This window comes from Chiloscyllium plagiosum, chromosome 39 (assembly GCF_004010195.1).
Source record: "Chiloscyllium plagiosum isolate BGI_BamShark_2017 chromosome 39, ASM401019v2, whole genome shotgun sequence".
Classification (NCBI taxonomy): Eukaryota; Metazoa; Chordata; class Chondrichthyes; order Orectolobiformes; family Hemiscylliidae; genus Chiloscyllium; species Chiloscyllium plagiosum.
This window is the reverse complement of record NC_057748.1, coordinates 16962068-16985950: the sequence shown is the minus strand read 5'-3', so window position 1 is coordinate 16985950 and position 23883 is coordinate 16962068. Positions and strand designations below refer to the sequence as shown.

Genomic DNA, 23883 nt, shown 5'->3' with positions numbered 1-23883 from the left:
GTGGGGCCAAGCTCCCACAGAGCCAGGATGTTTAGTCTTTGCTTTTCAGAAGCAGTGGATGCTGGATCTTGAAGCTGGGGTTTGGAAACTGCAGTTCATCTCTCCTTGCTTCTCTCTCTCTCTCTTTCTCTCTGAGTTTTCTTTTGATGTTTTCCTCCTCGGTTGAAGAACTGCCCGTGAGACAATCTGTTTTGCTGCATGTGCCTTTACCAAGGGTGTGTTTATGGGATGTTACTGTGTTGGGACAGCTACTGTTTAGTCATTAAATAATCTATTATTGTGTTAAATTTTCCAATACAGTGACATTACTCTAATTTCTCCTTTGGTTTGTTGTATTTTAACTTGAGAGCATGAACAAAGTGTGTTTCGCTCTAAGATTGACCAATCAAATTGCATCTGGAAAGCAATGCCTGGCACTTGCCTTTAAAATAATACAATGTTAGGGTCTTCTGATTGTATTTGTGGGGGGTGGTGTGGGGGGTCTGGTCTGGTCCATAACACTCACCCAGTTACTGTAATGGACTAGACCAGACGTTGGAAGTTGGAGCTGGTCCCACTCACCTGGAGGGATGGTCTGCACCTTCTCATCGTCCAGCTGCTCCCCTTGTGGGACCAGTGCCACGAACCGGGGTGGGGTGTTCCTCCGGGGAATGTACCGGGCAACAGCGAACACTTCCTTCTCCAGGCACTTGGTGAGCAGCGCACTGAATAATGTACTGCTTCCTGTCAGGATTGTCAACACAAACACAGCTCTCAGCAGAAGCTAGTGTCAGCTCTGAGCCCAAAGGCAGGCTCCCGTCAAGGAGCAAGGCTCTCCGGGTGACAGGAAACAGAACCAAGGTTGTCATTTTATGTTTAACCAGAGTAAGAGAACCCTGAACACCATACATTCCAAATGTGAGAACTCTTTGGAATTATCTATCCAGCAGAGCGGCAGAGAGAAATTGAGTGCCATTTGAAATATAATCAGAGAACCATTCAGCACAGAAACAGACCCTTCGGTCCAACCCGTCCATGCCGACCAGACATCCCAACCCGATCTAGTCCCACCTGCCAGCACCCGGCCCATATCCCTCCAAACCCTTCCTACTCATATACCCATCTTATGCCTCCACCACTTCCTCTGGCAGCTAGTTCTATAAACGTACACCCTCTGTGTGAAAATGCTACTTTTCAGGTCCTTTATAAACTTTTCCCCTCTTACCCTAAACCTCCGCCCTCTAGTTTTGGATTCCCCTATCCCTTGGAAAAAGACCATTCACAGGATGAGGGCATCACTCACTAGGCCAGCACTTATTGCCCATCCCTAATTGCCCAGAGGGCAGTTAAGGGTCAGCCACGTTGCCGTGGATCTGGAGTTACATGGAGGCCCAGTCCAGCTAAGGAAGGCAGTTCCCTTCTCTCAAGGGACATTCGTGAATCAGATGGGGTTTTCTAACAATCCGCAATGGATTCATGGTCATCACTAGACTCTTAATTCCAGATTTTTATTGGATTCAGAGTCTACCTCTGCCATGGTTGGATGTGAACCCAGATCCTCTGAAAATTTCCTGGGTCTTTGGATTAACAGTCGAGTGATAATACCACGAGGCCATTGCCTCCTCGATCAACAACTGTCAATCATCATTAACTGGTACATACTCCATGACAATGCCTCGACATGGGTCCACTTGCGAACTAACCAACGCTCTTCTCTCTCACACTGTACAGTAGAACCTCAATTAACCCAGCGAGATGGGCAGGGAGTTTTTTGTTCGGATAATTGATTGTTCGGATAACCGATCTGATAGCCGATTATCAAACATTTCTCGGTTATCCGGCAAAGCACGCCATAATGCCGTTTAACCGATAACTGAATGCTGAGTTTCTGAATGCCGTTTTTACGGGACTTTGAGATCTTGTTCGAATAATCCAAAATTCGGATAATTGATGTTCGGATAACCAAGGTTGCGCTGTAAATGCTGTTTTCCCTTTACTTTGGGATTCCTTGTGAGTTGTCCGTAAGTGAGCACAACAAAAAGCTTTGACCAAATGTGCTTTTCTTCAGCAATTCTCAAATTCTGTGCAAGTAAACAACTACGGGACATTAGTGAGGTGAGAGGCATTTTTTAGAACAACTGATGACGATTGTGGTGCTTACTGTTACTGACGTTAGCTTGAGAAATCCACCTTTAGGAACTGAAATTAAATTCCACCAGTTGCTTCGGCACAGCTACTTGGTAGATCGTGACTTTAACTCCAACCTGAACGCCTGGCCCCATAGCTGATAACTTCCTGATTGATCGAAAAATCTAACTCAGCCTTGAATATGTTCAGTGACTCAGCCTCTGCTGGCCACTGGGGGACACAGAATATCACGGACTAATGGGGGATGGGGGGGGAGGGGGGTGGGAGAAGTGGGCCACAGGGAGAAGTTACAATGAGCTCAATGCCATTCTCTCAGTTCTTAGTCATCAAAGTTCTCAGCTCATGTCAAGCAGTGACGCAGGGTTGAGGCATTCTGAGCAATGACGCAGCAGCAGCAGCTGTGTTTAGTCTGGGTGCAGTGTATTAGTATTCAATGCCACCAACCACCACCCCCATCCCAGCGACGGTAATACTCTTCCCCACTACATGCTGCAACATTCGCTGTTAGGAAAATAGCATTTTTCACTGTTCGTGCTACCAGCACAGTTTCCCCATCATTTCTCCCCAAGTTTAATATTACGGTCCATGACACTGTTGTTATAAATTCTGTGTCTTATGATCCTGCTCCACAACCACCTGATGAAGGAGCGTCGCTCCGAAAGCTAGTGCTTCCAAATAAACCTGTTGGACTATAACCTGGTGTTGTGTGATTTTTAACTTTCTCCCAACTGGGTTTGTAACCTGAACCATCGACTCTTTCCCCCCCCCCCCCCCCCTCCTCAGAGGAGAAACTCTGGAGTCTCAAGTCACGTGGTGACGAGTTACCTGTTATCATCGTCTCCTCTGGGTAAATGAATTGGGATGTTCTGATGTAATGGTGCTGCTTTAACAGAGACAGTGGCTTGAAACCAATGAGGACCAAGCCTGGAGCATCAAACCTCATCAACTCCTCTATTTCCTCTTTCTCCAGAACAATCTGCCTGCGTCCGTAAACCTCAGGACAAAAAAAGGAACAATGTCAGGATTGCAGCTGCACGAAACTGTACAAAAGAGCTTTTAAGTTACTCACCTCCTGACCCCCCCAAAGTGCGTCCACCATCTACACCATCTGATGGAATACTCCTCACCTGCCTGGATGCGGGCAGCTCCAACAACATTCAAGAAGCTTGACAGCATCCAGGACAAAACACCCTTCCTTGATTGGTACCACATCCACAAGCACTCACTCCCTCCACCACCGGTGCTCAGTAACAGTGATGTGTACCATCTATGAGGCGCAGTGCAGAAATTCACCAAAACTCCTTAAACTGTACTTTCCAAATACATGACCACTTCTATCAGTGTGTACCATTTCCAAGATGCACTGCACCACTTCACTATATTTCCTTCCACTGCGCCTCCAAACCTGGGACACCTCACATTGAGAAGGACAAAGGCAGCAGATGCAGAAGAACACCATCACCTTCAAGTTCCGCTCCAAAGCCACACTCCATTCTGAGCTGCAACTATATCACAGTCTCTTCAGTGTCACTCGGTCAAAATTGCGAAACGCTCTTCCTAACGGCATTGTGGGTGTACCTACAGCCCATGGACTGCAGTGATTCATCACCGTTCTCAAGGACAGTTAGGGATGGGAATAGGAATTGTGACCTAGTCAGTGACACCCACACCCAAGAAAGAATAAATAATTTGTCTTTATAGAGCAAATTTAACATGGTAAATGATCACACATTTCTTCACAGGAGCCCTATAAGATTATATTTTACAACAAGTCACATAAAGAGGTTAGTTCAGGGGAACAAAAGTTTGGTCAAAGAGGCTGTCTTAAGAGAGGGAGGGAAAGGGAGAGAGAAAGGGGGGGGAGAGAGAGGTGGGGGACAGGGAGAGAGAAAGAGAGGGATGGGCAAGTGAGAGAAAGAGAGAGACAGATGAAAAAAGAGGTATATGGACAGACTTTGAGCACCTAGGGCCCAGCAGCTGCAGGACACAGTTGCCAATAATGAAGAAAATCAGGGTTATGCAAGAGATGATACTCTGAGAGGTACAGAGATCTCAAAGAGATATCATAGCACTGTGGGGCTACAGGAGGGAACAGAGATCGGGAGATCATGAAGGTATTTGAAATCAAAGATGAGAATTTGAAAATTCAGGCGTTGCTAGGGCAATGTAAGTTGCTAACCACAGGACTCGGTGTGAGTTAGGTTACAGGCATTTGAGTTTATAAGTTGACGCTGATGTAAATGTGATGATCTCCCATCTCAATGTCAAACTGAAAACAAGAATTGATCTTATGTGGAAAAAATATGACCAGTCTTATTAGTGCTGAGCATGTTTGTACTGAGAACAGGAACTGATCACGCTGTGGAACGTTATCACCTTGCAAGGCTGGTTCGTTCAGTTGGCTGGACGACTGGTTTGTGACGCAGAGTGAAGCCAACAACATGGCTTCAATTGCCGCCCCAGCTGACGTTACCGCGAAGGTCTGGGTTTCTCCACCATGACCCTTGCATCAGGCACAGTGACCCTCAGGTTAAAGTGAACGTCAGTTGTCTCTCTCTCTCTCTAATGAGACAGCAACCCTATGGTCCTCTGGATTACTATAATCATGTTGTGTGACATTAGTGAGCCATCTGTTTACACTAATTTCCTTCTGGTAAACTGAGCTGAGAGGCACAGATGTGCTCAGCACTCATAACACAGGTCACATTTTCTCACATCAGATCAGCAGAGATAATCCAGTAACATAAATAGTTCCTCAAAAGTGGAGTTGCAGATAGACAATGTAGTAAAAAAGAGACAAAAACACTGCAGATGCTGGAATCTGAGGTAGACAAGCAGGAGGCTGGAGGAACACAGCAAGCCAGGCAGCATCAGGAGGGACAGGCAGGAGGCTGGCGGAACACAGCAAGGCAGGCAGCATCGGGAGGGACAGGCAGGAGGCTGTGGGAACACAGCAAGCCAGGCAGCATCAGGAGGGACAGGCAGGAGGCTGGAGGAACACAACAAGCCAGGCAGCATCAGGAGGGATAGGCAGGAGGCTGGGGGAACACAGCAAGCCAGACAGTATCAGGAGGGACAGGCAGGAGGCTGGGGGAACACAGCAAGGCCAGGCAGTATCGGGAGGGACAGGCAGGAGGCTGGGGGAACACAGCAAGGCAGGCAGCATCGGGGGTGATGAATCAACGTGTCGGGTGTAACCCTTCTTCAAAGTGGTAAAGAAGGCATTTGGTATGCTCGCCTTCATTGGTCAGTCCATTGAGTATAGGAGTTGAGACATCATCGGTGAGGCCATTTTTGGAGTACTGTCCACAGTTCTGATTGCCCTGCTATAGGAAGGGTATCATTAAACTGGAGAAGGATCAGACAACATTTTCCAGGGTGTTGCCAGGAATGGAGGGTTTGAGTTATAAGGAGAGGCTGGATAAACTGGGACATGTTTTCCTGGGAACACAGAAGGTTAAGGGGTGACATTATAGAGGTTTATAAAATCATGAGGAGCATAGATAAAGTGAATAGCCAAGGTCTTGTCCAGGGTAGGGGAGTTCAAAACTGGAGAGTATAGGTTTAAGGTGAGAGGGGAAAGAGATATCTGAGGCGTAATTTTTTCACACTGAGGGTGATTCGTGTGAGGAATGAACTGCCAGAGGAAATGGTAGATGCAGGCACAATTACAGCATTTAAAAAACATTTGGACAGGTACATGAATAGGAAAGGTTCAGAGGAATATGGACCAAACGCAGGCAAGTGGGGCTGGTTTAGTTTGGGAACCCTGGTCAGCATGGACGAGTTGTAAGCTACAAATTGAGATTCCATGTTTGGAAAGCTAACAGGATGATATAATTTATCGCAAAGGGATTGAATGCACAAGTAGGGAGATCATGCTTCAGTTATTTTTATGGAAGCAGTTCAGAGAAGGTTTATCAGACCAGTACTTGGAGCAAGAAAATTGTGTTGTGAGGTAAGTTTGGACTGGTTAGGATTGTGTCTGCTGGAAGAGGTGACGTGGATGGGACAAATATGAACCAACAGGGTCTTGACTGGATGGACGTGTTGAAGATGTTTCCTTTTGTGGGAGGATCTTGAACAAGGTTGAAACGTTGACTATCCTGCTCGTCGGATGCTGCCTGACCAGCTGTGCTTTGACTGTCACTCAGAGGTTGCCCATTTAAGACAGAGAGGGGTAAGATTCTTTTTTTCTCTCAGAGAGTCGTGAATCTTTGGGACGTGCTCCCGGAGAAGCTGCTGGAAGCAGAGCCGCTGAATCTTTTTTTTTACGGCTGAGGTGGATAGATCCCAGTTAAGAAAAGGGGGGTGAAAGGTTATTGGGGGCAGGTGGGTGTGAATTTGACGTTGTAATCAGATCATCCACGATCTTACTCAATGGCAGAGCAAGCCTGGTGGGGCCTGATGACCTATTGTTTTCACTCCCAGGATGTGGGTGTCATTGTTGGTGTCATGTGCGTCATTGGCAAGGCCAGAATTTAGAATCATTGAAGAACCATAGAATCCTTACAGTGCACAAAGAGGCCATTCGGCCCATTGAATCTACACCGACCCTCTGAAGAGCGTCCCACACAGATACAGCCCCCTATCCTATCCCCGCAACCTCACATTTGCCATGGCCAATGCACCTGACCTGCACGTCTTCAGAGTATGGGAGGAAACCCACGCAGACACAGCGAGAACGTCCAAACTCCACATAGACAGTCGCCCGAGGCTGGAATCGAACCCGGGTCCCTGGCGCTGTGAGGCAGCAGCAGCGCTAACCACTGGGCCACTGTGACGCCCTTAATGCCCATCCCAACTGCCCCTTTAACTTAAAATCTTGCTTCACCATTTCAAAAGGCAGCTCAGAGTTAATCATATCGCTGGTGAGGCTGGAGTCACATGTAGGCCAGACCAGGTAAGGATGGCAGATTTCTGTCCCTAAAAGACATTAGTGGACCGCAGCTTCCCCCGCCCCGCCGATGGATACCATTAACAATTCCATGATGACTATCATGCTTGGTTTTTAATGCCAGATTTTCACTGAATTCAGATGTCACTATGTGCCACGGTGAAACCCATGTACCCATAAGACTCTGAGTAATTAGTCCGGGGACATTACAATATACCACAGCCCCCTCACTCCTGGTCGTTGCCCATCCTCATGTGGATGTTGTCTTTTGGTTGAGCAATGAGAAGGTTCACTACCTGGGCCTTTTTGGTGTCACTGGGCAGGAGCAAGCTGCCTGTCTCCCCGTTAAACCAGCGGGTTTTGGTTTTGACCGGCTCGTTAGTCTCTCGGTAAAGGCGGATCGCCGTGGGCTTCCTGGCACTCCGGATCAGGTTGTAAACTCCGACGGAAAGCTCCATGCCTTCTCCCAGTTTCAGGTTCAGCCTGAAGGACAGAAACATCAAATGCTGTCAATACCACTTGAAGGAGAGGGGCAACAGGGCAGAGACACATCAAAGCTGACACTTGCTAATGCACACCACGTGGCTGCAAAAGGTGACAGCTTTAGGGGCGAAGGGTTAAACTTAGATCCGGACTCTCTCAGAGTCATAGAGGTGTGCAGCACCGAAACAGACCCTTCGGTCCAACCTGTCCATGCCGACCTGATGTCTCAACCCAATCTAGTCCCACCAGCCAGAACCCGGCCCATATCCCTCCAAACCCTTCCTATTCATATACCCATCAAAATGCCTCTTAAATGTTGCAATTGTACCAGCCTCCACCACTTCCTCTGGCAGCTCATTCCATACACGTACCACCCTCTGCGTGAAAAACTTGCCCCTTAGGTCTCTTTTATATCTTTCCCCTCTCACCCTAAACCTATGCCCTCTAGTTCTGGACTCCCACACCCCAGGGAAAAGACCTTGTCTATTTACCCTATCCATGCCCCTCATGATTTTATAAACCTCTATAAGGTCACCCCTCAGCCCCCGACGCTCCAGGGAAAACAGCCCCAGCCTGTTCAACCTAGTTAGCCGGGTGCCAGGATCCCATGGCAGCAGTGTCCTGACTTGGAAATATATCGCCGTTCCTTCAGTTGGAATTCTGGAATTCCCTGCCTAAGGGCATTGTGGGTCTATCTACACCCAATGGACTGCAGCGGTTCAAGAAGGCAGCTCACCGTCACCATCTAAAGGGCAACCAGGGATGGCCAATAAATGTTGGCCCAGGCAGTGATGCTTATATCTTATGAACGAATAAGGAAAAGATCAGGGAAGCCCCGTCTTGGACAACATTCATTCCTCCGTTAACCAGCCGCAAACAGGAATAGTAATTTGTCTCACTGTGGGAATTTTAGTGGACAAAAGCTGCCACATTTGCCAACAGTACAGCTTCAAAGCAACATGAGGTACCCAATGTTCTTGTGCTGAACTTACAGCCTAGAAACAGGCCAGGCAGGCAACCACCGGGAGTGGAGTACACCCTCGCTGCCCTCCATAACATTTCAAAGGTAGTGTTGCTACCTCTGGACCAGGAGGCCTGGATTCAGGTCCCACCTGCTCGAGGGGTGTGGTTATAACTCCTCTGAACAGGCTGATTAGAAATTACGAGAAAGTGCAGACGCTGGAGATCAGAGTTAAAAAGTGTGGCGCTGGAAAAGCACAGCCGGCCAGGCAGCGTCCGAGGAGCAGGAGAGTCAACGTTCCTGATGAAGAGCGTATATCCGAAAGGTTGACTCTCCAGCTCCTCGGATGCTGCCTGACTGGCTGTGCTTTTCCATCGCCACACGTTTTGACTCGGATTAGACATTATCTCGAAACCGGCCATTCAGCTCACCAGGTTACTTAAGCTCCTCACAGGCCTTTTCCTGACCCTCTTGTTTATCAGCTAAACCCTCTCTCATTCTTTCTCTGCCAAATGTTGGTCTAAGCCTCCCTTTAAACGCGCCCAGTTTGTTCTCTTCAACCACTCCCTGCTGGACTGAGTTCCACGTTCTCACCATTCCCAAGGTGAAGCAATTCCCAATTTGACTCCTTGGTCACGGTCTCATAATAATCTTTAATTTAGTCCTTTCCTACGAGTGAAGATTCAACCCTCGGCTGCTATTCTTGCAACATATTTCATTATTTTAAAGAGCTTGGTTACACCTCGACGAGAGAAAATTGGCCCCGCTCATTAATCCACCCTGACACAGAACATAGAACAATACAGCACAGAACAGGCCCTTCGGCCCACGATGTTGTGCCGAACATTTGTCCTAGCTTAAGCACCCATCCATGTACCTATCCAATTGCCACTTTAAGTTCGCCAATGATTCTGACTCTGCCACTCCCACAGGCAGCGCATTCCATGCCCCCACCACTCTCTTGGTAAAGAACCCACCCCTGACATCTTCCCTATACCTTCCACCCTTCACCTTAAATTTATGTCCCCTTGTAACACTCTGTTGTACCCGGGGGAAAAGTTTCTGACTGTCTACTCTATCTATTCCTCTGATCATCTTATAAACCTCTCTCAAGTCACCCCTAATCCTTCCCCGTTCCAAGGAGAAGAGGCCTAGCACTCTCAACCTATCCTCGTACGACCTATTCTCCATTCCTGGTAAATCTTCTCTGCACCCTCTCCAAAGCTTCCACATCTTTCCTAAAGTGAGGTGATCAGAACTGCACACAGTACTCCAAATGTGGCCTAACCAAAGTCCTGTACAGTTGCAACATCACTTCACGACTCTTGAATTCAATCCCTCTGCTAATGAACGCTAATACACCATAGGCCTTCTTACAAGCTCTATCCACCTGAGTGGCAACTTTCAAAGATTACACCATCCACATCAACAACAGCCTTTCTGTTCCACTTCAATGGAAACCACACTCCAGTCCATCAGAAACTGTCATGGCCTCTCTTCCCGAGAGTAGCCAGGGATTACGTTTCCAATCTGAGTTTGAGTGACACTGCATTGTTGAATGGATTGTAAACCTGAGCTCAGACATAAAGTCTGCCAAGATCCACTTTGACTCGGAAGCTTTCTCCCACCTATTGTCACATCAGGCAGACAAAACACGGGCTTGCATCTGCTTATAGAGTTATATATCGAGTCATAGAGATGTACAGCACGAAAACACACCCTTCGGTTTAACCCATCCATGCCGACCAGATATCCCAACCCAATTTAGTCCCATATCCCTCCAAACCCTTCCTATTCATATACCCATCCAAATGCCTCTTAAATGTTGCAATTGTACCAGCCTCCACCACTTCCTCTGGCAGCTCATTCCATACATGTACCACCCTCTACGTGAAAAAGTTGCCCCTTAGGTCCCTTTTAAATCTTTCCCCTCTCACCCTGAACCTATGTCCTTTAGTTCTGGACTCTCTCACCCCAAGGAAAAGACCTTATCTATTTATCCTATCCATGCCCCTCATGATTTTATAAACCACTATAAGGTCATCCCTCAGCCTCCAACGCTCCAGGGAAAACAGCCCCAGCCTGTTCAGCCTCTCCCTATAGGTCAAACCCTCCCACCCTGGCAACATCCTTGTGAGTCTTTCCTGAACCCTTTCAAATTTCACAACATCCTTCCGATATAGCATGGAATGGGGCCCTTCTGCCCATTGTGTCTGTACTAGCACCTGTATATTGTAATCTCATTTCCCAGCATTTGGCCCAGAGCCTTGATGTGATGGCATTTCAAACGTTCATCTAAATAGCTTTTAAATGTGGTGGTGGTTCCTGCCCCCGCCAGCCGTTCAGACAGTGAGTTCCACATACCCACCACACTCCGGGTAAGTAGGTTTCTCCTCAGAGCCCCTTGCCTCTGACCCGAAACATATGCCCCTGGGAAACATATGCCCCTTCTCTACTAGGGGAAAACATTTGTCCAAACTGATTCTATCAATGCCCATCCCAATCTCGTACATCTCCTCAGCCTTCTCTGCTCCAAGCAAAACGACCCCAGCCTGTTTGGTCGCTCTTAGGACATAAGAGCGGGAGGAGGCCATTCAGCCCCTCAAGCATGTTCTGCCGCTTAATACAATAATGGCTGATCTTCACTTAGACCTCAACTCCATTCTCCAGCTCTCTTCCCCCATAACCCTTCAACCCTTTACTAATGAATCTCGCCTCCTCAAATTTATCTAGCGTTCTGGCATCCACTGCACTCTGGGGGAGAGAATTCCACAGATTCCTTTGAGAGAAATAATTTCCCTTACGCTAAAGCTATGACCTCTCATTCTACACTGACCAACATGAAGAAACACCTGCTCCAGTGGAAAGTGAGGACTGCGGATGCTGGGGATCAGAGTCGAGAGTGTGGTGCTGGAAAAGCACAGCAGGTCAGGCAGCATCCGAGGAGCAGGAGAGTCGACGTTTCGGGCATAAGCCCTTCATCAGGAAGCAGATCGAAACGTTGACTCTCCTGTTCCTCGGATGCTGCCTGACCAGTTGTGCTTTTCCAGCACCACACTTTTTAGACTCTATGTCTAATTTATCAATTTCTTTTAGCATTTTACACATTCCAATTAGGTCTCGTCTCACCCTTCTAAACCCGAGTGAGTATGGGTCTAAACCACTCACAGCTGGAACACTACAGTGTTTTTGTTGTTGTTGAATGAGTTGCCAGAGGCTGGAGGTTTTGAAAGGTGCCACTCCAGGGGAGGCAGGGCTGACTATGACTCATACCACCCACCGCTTGTGTGTTGGAAGGAGCTACAGGTCCATAAGCAATGCGCGCGACTGCATTACAAACAGAACCTTCCTCAGTCCCGGGGCTGGGATTCGAACCCGCAGCTCCTGGCTCAGGGGCAGGGACGCTATCCGCTGTGCCATGGGACTGCTGCCGAGATCCGCACCTCATGGGAAAGAGAGCGCCGGCAACTCAATCTGAAACCTCCGAGTCTCCTGGGAGCCTGGAGACTCTGTGCTGTTCCTGAGACCGCTGACCTGGTGGTGGCCTTTTTCTTGTAGTCCTTGGCCCACACTTTCCGCAGCAGATCGTCCAACTTGGCCGATTCCCTGCCTTGTGCGGCGCCGTCCTCATCCTCTGTGACGCTGACAATGTCACGGTAGAAGAGGGATGTGTCGAACCCACCGGGTTTCCTGAGATGCATCAGGTCCAGGATGATGCCTGCACACAGAGAAGGCACTGACAACTCCACTCACACCAACAACGCACTTTATTAACATTTCTCTATCGATAATATTCACAAAAAGACCTTCTCCCCTTACTTTCCTCAGATCATTCAAGTTCTTGCCCAGGGTAGAGATTTTGAAAGCAGGAGAGGATATTCACTCTCCCAAGCTGATCTTTACCCCCTCCTTTGACTGTACAACAGTTTTTTTTTCTCTTTGAGCTCTACCTCCATCCATCATTTCCTTCTCTCCCGACATCATCTTCTGTAATATATGCCAATCTTTTCCTAGCTCCCATCGGTGCTGAGGGAAGGGTCACTGGACTTGAAACGTTAACTATGCTTTCTCTCCACAGATGCTGCCAGACCTGCTGCCTTTTTCCAACATTTTCTGTTTTTGCAAGAAGATTAGAATGGTTTCTTTCTAGGTCGCTTTTGACCAATATGATTTCCTGGGATGGTTTTGATTGACTGAGGAGGGTCTTGATTAGAGTGGTGCTGGAAAAGCGCAGCAGGTCAGGCAGCATCCGAGGGGCAGGAAAATCGACGTTTCAGGCAGGGGCCCTTCATCAGGAATGAGGAAATGAGGAAACTGGTGAAGTCCTCATTGATGCCCTGGGGTTGAAGTGTTCCGAGGCGGAAGATGAGGCGTTCTTCCTCCAGGCGTCAGGTGGTGAGGGAGTGGCGGTGGAGGAGGCCCAGGACCTGCATGTCCTCGGCAGAGTGGGAGGGGGAGTTGAAATGTTTGGCCACGGGGCAGTGGGGTTGATTGGTGCGGGTGTCCCAGAGATGTTCCCTAAAGCGCTCTGCAAGAAGGCGTCCAGTCTTAACGTGGTCTTAACATGGGCCCTGTACATTTATATTATTCGCTCCTGAGTCAGTAGGTGTCTAGCAGGGGGGAGGGGTTATGAGGAGAGGGGAAGAGGGGAGCAAGTGGTTGAGGTTGTGAGAATCCCTCCTCCTGGTCTAGGGCAAGCTCCTAAGACACAGTAAGTCACTCCCTGCCTCTCAGTTCCATCAACTGGTGGGTCACCAGCTCCTGTTCTAAAACTGCCTTATGGCCACTCCTGAGGGACATGCCTCATGTGTCAGCTATGACAGTCAAAGCAGTGAAGAGGTTTTTACGTGGAACTCCAGCCTAACCCGGTTTGATGTCAAATGAGTATGAAACACAGTTTTTAATCGAGTCAAATCCCTCCATGGTCTTGGCCCTGCTCACCTCTATTACCATTCATGGTCCTACAAGGTACTGCATTTTGATAAAGCAAACAGGAATAGGACTTCTATAATTAAAAATAGGGCCTTGGGTGGTGTTGTAGAACAGAGAGAACTAGCGGTTCAGGCACATAGTTCTTTCAAATTTGCATCACAGGTAGAAAGTTGAGAGTGCGGTGCTAGAAAAGCACAGCCGGTCAGGCAGCATCCGAGGAGCAGGAGAGTCGACGTTTCGGGCATAAGCCCTTCATCAGGAAGGAAGGGCACTTAAGAAGGCATTTAGCACGCTTGCCTTTATTGCTCAGACCTCTGCGTATAGGGGTTGGGACGTCATGTTGAGGTTGTACAGCACATTGGTGAGGCCTCTTCTGGAATACTGCGTCCAGTTCTGGTCTCCCTGTTACAGGAAGGATATTATTAAACTGGAGAGGGTTCAGAAGAGAATTACCAGGATGTTGCCGAGTATGGAAGGTTTGAGTTATAAGGAGAGGCTGGATAACTGGGACATTTTTTACTGGAGTGTCGGAGGTTGGGGGGTGACCTTATAGAAGTTTGTAAAATCATGAGGAGTGAACTTCCAGAGGAAGTGGATGCAGATACACTTACAACATTTAAAAGATATTTTGTTAAGCACACGAATAAGAAATCTTTGGAGGGATATGGGTCAGGAGCAGGCAAGTGGGACCCGTTTAATGTGGGATTACTGGCAGCATGGACTGGTTGGGCCGAACGGTCTGTTTCCGTGCTGGATGACTCGAGGTATTTTCCAATCAGCCAGTTATAAAGTTGCACATTTTAGGAATGAAGCTTAAGTGAGGATGTAACATACTGCAATTCTTTTGCCCAGTTGCTGACAAATAAATAGCGATGTTTGATGGTAATAATCGCCCACGCACCTGTCTCTCGGAGGTCGCTGGCCTTGGTCCGGGCCATTCGTGCTTTGGAGCTGTCTTTGGCATGGGGGTTGTCGTTATTGGTGAACAGCATGATGCGCTTGTGGCTCAGTTTGAGGTGGACATCACTGAAGAGGTTGGAGCAGACCCAGAGAGCGTCAGCCAGTGAGCCGTCCGTGCTGTGTCCGATCTGATCCTTGAAGGAACGCTTCCCTTTCTCTCCCTCGAACTGGTCCAGTTCCAACACTCGCTTAGCACCTGTGTCCGGGGGGATGGATTCACGTTAGGACATTGATCGGCTAAACATACACCAGCAAACGGCCCAATCTGCTCACAATCCAAGACAGTGACTGCAGAAACCTGCCCAAACACCTTTCAACCCTAGGTTGAATTTGATTGCATTATGATCATTTTATCCCAGGGAATCTCTTATCATGAGATTACTCATTGAACCCTGGCTCATTACAGAATACTGAAGGCAAGAAGGTGTGTCAACAATATGTGTCACAAGCCAATGTTTCTGTAACAACAATTAAATCTAAATCTTTTATTTCGAATTGAGCAGCTAGTTTGTCTATCTTGCTACGAGTGCTTTCGGATTCAGAGAGAAAAGTTTTACTTTTGTTTTAATCACTATTCTTTGCACAGGCCTTATTTGTGAATATACTCTCACGAGGAGACTCTCTGTCCCTTCCTGTCCAACTTGACCGGTTGTTACTCTAATTACCGGGACTTCACTTTTACAGGTTTCCAAATCTCCCTTTACCCTCTTGAACTGTCCTACCTGTCCATCTCCTTTCACACCTATCCAATCCCTCCCTCCCGATCTATCACCATCACCCCCCCCCCACCTTCATTTTTTATTTCAAAGATATATACGGTGGCACAGTCGTTAGCACTGCTCCCTCGCAGCGCCAGAGACCCGGGTTCAATTCCCGCCTCAGGCGACTCTCTGTGTGGAGTTTGCACATTCTCCCCGTGTCTGCGTGGCTTTACTCTGGGTGCTCCGGTTTCCTCCCACAGTCCAAAAATGTGCAGGTTCGGTGAATTGGCCATGCTAAATTGCCCGTAGTGTTATGTGAAGGAGTAAATGTAAGGGAATGGGTCTGGGTGGGTTGTGCTTCGGCGGGTCAGTGTGGACTTGTTGGGCCGAAGGGCCTGTTTCCACACTGTAAGTAATCTAATCTAATATAATATACTTTAGTCATTACATAGTCAGTGAAGCGATTCAGTTCTATGCAGTAGTATTTGAAGAAACAAACAAACATTGGAGTTTGACTCAATCCAACAAACAAACCTGAGGCATTTCTTACTTGTACAAGATTATATTTACATATACCTGAGGCAGCAGGAAGGTGCAGTACCTGAACAGACCCCCATTTAACTTTGGCAGGCAGACCTTATGCGGTAGTCTCTCCGCACTCTGTGCCTTGGCGGCAGCTGCCCCAAGCTTTACTGCGTCCCTCAGCACGTAGTCCTGGAACTTGGAATGTGCCAAGCTGCAACTCAATCAAGGGTCAACTCCTTGCTCTGGAAGCATCCGAGGAGCAGGAAAATTGACATTTCGGGCAAAAGCCCTTCATCAGGAGCTTTCCTGATTGAAGGGCTTTTGCCCGAAACCTCGATTTTCCTGCTCCTCGGATGCTGCCTGACCTGCTGTGCTTTTCCAGCACCACTCTAATCTAGACTCTGATCTCCAGCGTCTGCAGTCCTCACTTTTGCCTAGTCTGGAACTAAGTCAGTTTTTGCAGGAGCCCCCTAGATAGAGAGGGGCATTATTTGAAGGTGGTGCTGAGGCAATGCTGGCATAGAGTTCTGCAGAATGTGTTAATGTTTACACAGTATGAAGGTCCCACAGGTTTGTCAGTGTTTACAGCCAAGAGAGTGGCGCTGGAAAAGCACAGCAGGTCAGGCAGCATCTGAGGAGCAGGAAAATCGACATTTCAGGCAAAAGCCCTTCGTCGGATGCTGCCTGGCCTCCTGTGCTTTTCCAGCACCACACTCTTGGCTCTAATCTCCAGCATCTGCAGTGCTCACTTTCGTCTCCTTGCTCTGGAAGACCAACAAGTTTCAGGCAGACCAAACAGCGTCTCTCACTGAGTCTAACTTTACTTGTATGCCGAGCCCAGGGCAATTTCAGTGAAGCAAAGATTAAAGCAAAGAATTGCAAAGGTATTCCGCTCTGAAGGAGTCATATCAGACTTGAATTGTTAACTCAGTTTCTCCCTCCACAGATGTTGAACTCCTCCAGCATTCAGTGTTTGTTTCAGATTTCCAGCATCCTCAGTATTTTGCTTTTATCCAATGGGGTGGATAAATACGATAAGGGGAGAGAAAAAGCAACAGCAGCAGTAGTTGCATTTATATATCACCGATCACCATTTCAGACATCCCGAAGTGTTCACCAGTCAGTGAAATACCCCAGTGTTCGGCCCAATTGTCATTTCTCAGCAATTAACAGACCACCCGGTCATTATAAAAACCCCAAGAGGTGCGGACACTGGAAATCAGAAACAGAAACCGAAATTGCTGGAAAAGCTCAGCGGGGTCTGGCAGCATCTGTAGCGATAAATCAGAGTTAATGTTTCAGGTCCAGTGACCATCCCTCATAATTGATAGCAGCAAGGAAAATGTTGGTTTTTATGCAGAAGATAAGGGTGGGGTGGGGGGGTATAAGGATAAATGATAGGTGGAGATAAGAGTCGAAAGAGACGTTGGACAAAGGAGTGGATAACAGATGAGCCTGGGAGGATGAATAACTGCTAATGGGGACAACTAGTAGGTAGGCCGGGCTGGAGGAACACGGCAAGCCAGGCAGCGTCAGGAGGTGGAGATGTCGACCTTTCAGGTGTAACATTTCTTCAGGACTCATTAATGGGGGCAATTAGTGGCTAACATAATTACAGACAGCTGACAAGGACGATCCATTGTCATTATCATGCTGGTGTTCACTGTTGCACTTTCCACATTGCAAACTGCACGGAGCAAGCCTCCAAGTTAAGATTAGATTAGATTAAATTAGATTAGATTAGATTAGATTACATTACATTACAGTGTGGAAACAGGCCCTTCGGCCCAACGAGTCCACACCGACCCGCCGAAGCGCAAACCACCCATACCCCTACACATACTTACCTAACACTAACCACTGTGCCGCCCACAAAGTGGGCGGCAGGAGACTTAAGAGTGCAGACAGGAGATCGCCGCAGTAGCTTTAAACAGATGGGTCCTGAACATTGTCAAAACGTGTGGTGCTGGAAAAGCAGACACCCGCTGCAAACATTACCTGGTGTGTCCAAGTCATGGAGGACGTAAACATGCTTGAAGTCTACAGAGTTCTTGTGCTTCTGAGTCCCGAAGAAGACGACAGCCAAGAGATCACGTTCACTGCTGATAATCTTACTGGTGTATACCCTGTGAACACACTACAAGCAGACAGTCACATTGGTCAGCAGCAGAACAGCCATAGCTCTTGGTGGAACCAGAAAGCGCTGGACATTCAGTCTAAAGCAATGCGAAGCAGTCCATCATTACCACCTTAAACATTCACTCCCTCTGTCACTGAAGTACAGCAGTGTGCACCATCTCCAAGATACATTGCAACACCGAGGGCATAGGCTTAAGGTGAAAGATTTTAAAGGGACCTGAGGGGCAATTTTTTCACACGGAGGGTGGTACGTGTATGGAATGAGCTGCCAGAGGAAGTGGTGGAGGCTGGTACATTGACAACATTTAAAAGGCATCTGGATGGGTCTATGAATAGGAAGGGTTTAGCATGGCCAATCCACCTAACCTGCACATCTTTGGACTGTGGGAGAAAACCCAGAGTAAACCCACACAGATACGGGGAAAATCTGCAAACTCCACACAGAGACAGTCATCTGAGGCTGGAACTGAACCCGGGTCCCTGGTGCTGTGAGGCAGCAGTGCTAACCACTAAGCCACTGTGCCATCCTTAATTTAGGAGACCTGGTTGGTATAGGTGAGTTGGACTTGAAGGGTCTGTTTCTGTGCTGTACATCTTTATGACTCTATCACTCGCCATGGCTCCATAGATAACACCTTGCAAATCCACAACTTCTACCTCTCGAAGGACAGGATAAAGGTCATAGGATTACCACCCCCTGCAAACCACGCACCATCCTTATGTGGAAATATATCACCACTCCTTCACTATTGTTCAGTCAAAATCTTCCCTCACAGCACTCTGGGTGTCCCTACACCACAGGAACCAAACCTACTTCTAACTGCCCTTCTCAAGGGCAACTTGGGGGGAGTAATAAAACCAGAACTACCCACAAACTTCCTTGGCAAAAAAAGGCTTCCTCTAGCAGCCGTTGCTCATGCTGAGTCAGAGAGTGTAGTTTCACAAGGGCAGAAAGGCTGTGTTAGCCACAGGGGATTATTTTATTCCTAACATGAAACTTTCTCTTCTCAAGGTCCTCTGGTCTGCTGGAGGGTGACTAATTATCTATCCTGAGATCTGAAGCCAATTTCCAAACCCAGTTCTCTTCCAAGATCATGAAAAATGTTGCTTTTTTTCCCCCCCTGTAATTTCAAACTTGTTTTACTTCTGCGAACGCGTGTGACAGATGTGAGCTGAGCACAGTCGGGGAACTTGCAGGTGGCGCTGTTCCCATCTGTCTGCTACTCTTGTCCTTCCGAATGGGAATAGTTGTGGGTCAGGTGAAGGAGCCTTGGCGAGTTCAGATTAGATTAGATTCCCTACAGTGTGGAAACAGGCCCTTCGGCCCAACAAGTCCACACTGACCCGCCGAAGAGTAACCCACCCAGACCCATTTCCCCCCTGACTAATGCGCCTCACACTAAGGGCAATTTAGCACGGCCAATTTACCTGCCCTGCACACCTTTGGTTGCTGTAGTGTATCTTGTAACCCAGCTGGGTCCGGACCACTGGGTCACTGGGTCGTGAGTACTACACTATCAGAGCTGTACAGTCGTGTCTACAGTGGACATACCAGGGATATTGGTGTTGAGCGTGTTGCTGGAAAAGCACAGCAGTTCAGGCAGCATCCGAAGAGCAGGAAAATCAACAGTTCGGGCTGAAGCCCTTCATCAAGCTTTTTGGGTCGATTTTCCCGCTCGTCGGATACTGCCTGACCTGCTGCGCTTTTCCAGCAACACGCTCTCAACTCTGATCTCCAGCATCTGCACACCTCACTGTCTCCCATCCCAGTGATATCGCCAGTCTCCTCTTACCTGAACAGTCATGTTGAAAGCCGAAGTGTCCTCATTGTTCGTTTCAAACATGGCTTCTGAGGCATCGATGAGGAAAATTAAACTGTCTCTTCCTGCGAATCTAATATCCTCTAAAAGAACAAATGGAAAAGTGGGGAAGGTGACCGTGTGAGTAACTACATCCTGCTTGTTACAGCCATTTCTGCTCTGACCCAGCCAGGAATTCCCTGCCCAGTGAAGCAGTTGAATGTTTGTAAGACAGAGATAGATTTTTGAGGAGAAAGTGAGGTTTGCAGATGCTGGAGATCAGAGATGGAAATGTGTTGCTGGAAAAGCACAGCAGGTCAGGCAGCATCTAGGGAACAGGAGAATCGACGTTTCGGGCATTATCCTGAAGAAGGGCTAATGCCCGAAACGTCGATTCTCCTGTTCCCTAGATGCTGCCTGACCTGCTGCGCTTTTCCAGCAACACATTTCCATCAGAGATAGATTTTTGAACAGTACAGGAATTAAGGGTTATGGTGAGCAGATGGGGACGTGGAGCTGAGTCCATGAAAAGATCAGCCATGATCTTATTAAATGGTGGAGTGGGCTCGATGGGCCGGATGGCCTACTCCTGCTCCTCTTTCTTATGTTCTTGTACTGTAACGCCCCAACGCAACTAACACACGTGAAACGTCTGTACCTGTGGTCTCACAGCCTTCTAACTACTGTAACCACAGCACCTTCACTCATAGAGGCCGACTTGGGAGAACAGAGATATCAGCCTCTTCTAAACTACAGCAAAGTAACGCGGACGTTGGGAAACCTGAAGTGAAGACAGAAAATGCTGGAAACACGCAGCATGTGGCACTCTCTGTTGTGCGGCTGCAGGGGGGAGGAGGGAGAGTGAGGAGGTGGTCAAGACTCAGGCGAAGGAGCCATCCTCAGACCTTCTGCAATTTGTGGCTAAGATACACAGGAGGAATATTGTGCCATCTACGGTGAACGTTTAAACGTGTTTGTAAACACAGAACTAAGAAAGGCAAGGGATACTGTGAGGAGGATAGCACTAAAGGTGAAGAAGTGTCACGGTAATGTCACCAGGCAGAATCCTCTGGAGATGTGGGTTCACATCTCACCACAGCAGATGGAGAAATTTGAATTTAATAATAATCTGGAATTAAAAACGATGCTGATGGCAATCATGGGCATTATCACTGGACTATTAATCCAGTGACCCAGGTCATGTTCTGGGGACCCAGGTCCCAATCCCATCAAGGCAGATGATAGAATTTGAATTCAGTTTCACAAAAAAATCTGGAATTAAGTGTCTAATGACGGCCATGAACCCATTACTGATTGTCGTACCAACTCATCTGGGTCACTAATGTCCTTTTAGGGAAGGAAGCTGCCATCCTTACCCAGGCTGGCCTACATGTGACTCCAGACCCACAGCAATGCGATTGGCTCTGAACTACCATCTGGGCAATTAGGGATGGGCAATAAATTCTAGTCTAGCCAGCGACACCCTCATTAAAAATCCATCTAGTTCACCAATCCCCTTTCGGACGCGGGATCTGCCAATCCTTAGCGATGTGGCTCAGACATGTCCTCTGAAATGATCAAGGGACAGCTAAGGAAGGGCGATAAATGCTGGCCTCACCAACGCTGCCCATCAGTGAATAAAACAAATACAGAGGAACCTCGATTATCTGAACGAGATGGGCAGGCAGTATTTCATTCGGATAATTGATTATTTGGTTAACTGATTCAATGCCTCTCCTTTGGGGCTCGGAGTTTTCTGAAGTTTCCTTTTTCCTCTCTCTGCCTGCCTTGCTCCCTCTCACTGTCTCAGAGTTTGTATCTGAGCAGACACACACGTGTGTGTAAGGGACCTGCAGCATTGCTGAAGCCTCCCAACTGGGTTTAGGGTACACCCCTGAACTCCAGGGAAAGTGTGCGGAGAGAGAGAGAGAGAGAGGGAGAGGGAGAAGCAGACACACACGTGTGTGTAAGGGACCTGCAGCATTGCTGAAGCCTCCCAACTGGGTTTAGGGTACACCCCTGAACTCCAGGGAAAGTGTGCGGAGAGAGCGAGAGAGAGCGAGAGAGATAGAGAGAGAGAGAGAGAGAGAGAGAGAGAGAGAGATAGAGAGAGCGAGAAAAAGCAGTCAGTCATTTGGAGACGGGAGCGAGAGAGAGAGAGAGAGAGAGAGAGAGATAAAGCAGTTAGTCATTTGAAGAAGGTGCCTGGGCTCCCATCGATGTCCAGGACTGTTCACGGCAGCATTTCAGTAAGCCGAGATCATTTTTAATCATTGTAAGACACAATCAGTGTTAGAAACACCTCTTTGATGAAACGTTTCTATCAGGACCTTGAGATTTCCTTTGGATAATCCGAAGTTTGGATAATTGATATTCGCATAATCGAGGTTCCTCTGTATACGGACAGGTTGATGGAACGAGCAGTCATGTCATTAATTCAGAGACATGTGAAGAGATATGTTTCGGAGAGGAAAGTAAGTCAGACTGAAGAGTATAATTCTGAATGGGGTGCAGGAGCAGAGGGACCTGGGGGTAGATATGCACAAGTCATTGAAGTTGGCAGGGCAGGTTGGAAAAGGCCTATGGGATCCTGGGTTTTATAAATAGGCATATTTAGTAAGAAAAGTAAAAAGATTATGGTGAAAATTTATAAAACACTGGTTTGCCCTCAGTGGGAGTCTGCTATCCAATTCTGGTCAGGTGTACAGGGTGCTGGTGAGGCTACACCTGGAGTACTGTGTATAGTTCTGGTCCCATAATGAAGGGTGACCTTACTGAAACATACAATTCTTGAGGAGGCTTGACAGGGCAGATGTTGAGATGATGTTTCCATTACCGGGAGAGATTTGAATTAATGGATGTAGCTACAGAATAAGGGACAATCGTTTAAAACCGAGATGCAAATGAACTTCTTCTTCTACAGAGTAACAAATGTCTGGGATTCAATATGCCAGAGACTTGTGGAGGCTAGATCACTGTAAGTACATAAAGAGTAGGTAGGTAAATTTTTGAAATATCATAGAATTGGGGCTTACGAGGAGCTGGATCAAGAGGAGTTGAGGCCTAGGGCAGATCAAACATGATCTTATAGAATGGTGGGGCAGGTTTCATTGGCTGAATGGCTTTCTCTAGCTCCTGTTTCTTATGTGTAATGTAATAAGTGTGGAATATACCACCTTTGTTTTTCGGAAACAGACATATCGGTGATTTTATTTATGTTCTGTGTACCTTCATTATCCTCAGCTTCTTCTGGATCCTCCTCATCTTCATTCTGAAAGTGTGCGTGCCAATCCGCCATATCTACTGGGTTGGAAATGCTTCCTTTCCTGTCAGTTTGAAGCACAAGAGACAACATTAACGAAGGAAACGTTCTGGAGATTACAGTATTGGTAAGAGGGAGACAAATTGGGGGAGCTCGCTGACTGATTTGCTCCTCTGCAATTCAGTCACTTTGGACACGGCCGATTTCTTAAAAAAAACATACATTTCTATTTGTTTCGCTCTTTCAAGACCACATGGGTTCCCTCTCGTGTAAGAACACAAAGAAGGAGCAAATGCAGGGCATGTGGTCTTTTGACCATGTTGCCCCATTCAATCAAAGAATGGCAGATCTTCCACACAAACTCCGGTTTTCCATAGTGCCCTCGTTTCCTTCGGTAGCCGAAACCATATCAATCTTTGTCTGGAATATATTCAATGACTAAGTATCTACGGCCTCTGGGGCTGAGAATTGGAAAAGCTGATGGATTGCTCTCAGACCACATCTGCTGCTTGGCCCTTCTGTGACTTACAGGATTTTGTTCTCAAGGGTATTAACAAAAACAACCTGGGAAACCAGGATTCAGGCAGAGGTCAGCCATGAACTCAAAAAATGGAACAGACTTGAGGGGCCGAATGGTCTCCTCTTTTGTTCCTTGAGGTTTATGACACAAAATGCATGCAAATTATGATTTTCTTTTTAACTAAAATGATTTCCCAGGATGGTGCTGTCACTTTGAGACAGGAACTGCTGTCTCTTTAAAAACGAGGGTGCTGTCACTTTAAGAGAGTCGTTTTTGATTGACGGAGGAAACAAGATGATTCGGCCAATCAGAAGCTTTACATAAGAGGCAGCAGAGCCAATCAGCAGGAGATATTGGTGATAGACATTCTCGGTAACCAATGGCAAGCGAGGATAGGTAGGTAACGGCCTATCTGCAACAGAGGCGGGTCCAACAGAAACTGTGATTGATAGGGACATTGTCCAATAGGCAGAGGGGATGGGGCTAATTGTGGCCAATCAGAGACAGAGGTCAGCTTCTGGCGCGTAGAGCCACTGGAATGTGATTCTGGGGGAAGGAGGGAAAGAGAGAGAAGGAG

The 23883-nt window shown here is 47.6% G+C and overlaps 1 protein-coding gene across 2 annotated transcripts in view; it reads right to left on the bottom strand.

Moving 5' to 3' along the window:
• xrcc6 (X-ray repair complementing defective repair in Chinese hamster cells 6) overlaps window positions 1-23123 on the bottom strand; it is a 33236-nt gene extending 10113 nt beyond the window's left edge. Inside the window, exons 1-8 of one of the 2 annotated variants that reach the window (XM_043679859.1) lie at window positions 22753-23122; window positions 19519-19628; window positions 17585-17723; window positions 14302-14556; window positions 12003-12186; window positions 7321-7507; window positions 2953-3121; window positions 562-723 (exon numbers count right to left, since the gene is read on the bottom strand). In XM_043679859.1, coding sequence (XP_043535794.1) covers window positions 562-723; window positions 2953-3121; window positions 7321-7507; window positions 12003-12186; window positions 14302-14556; window positions 17585-17723; window positions 19519-19628; window positions 22753-22879 — 1333 coding nt within the window. In that variant the 5' untranslated portion in view covers window positions 22880-23122. Of the gene's footprint in view, window positions 1-561; window positions 724-2952; window positions 3122-7320; window positions 7508-12002; window positions 12187-14301; window positions 14557-17584; window positions 17724-19518; window positions 19629-22752 lie in introns of both variants that reach the window. The other variant, XM_043679860.1, reaches the window with a different exon arrangement.
• Between the last annotated feature and the right edge of the window lie 760 nt (window positions 23124-23883).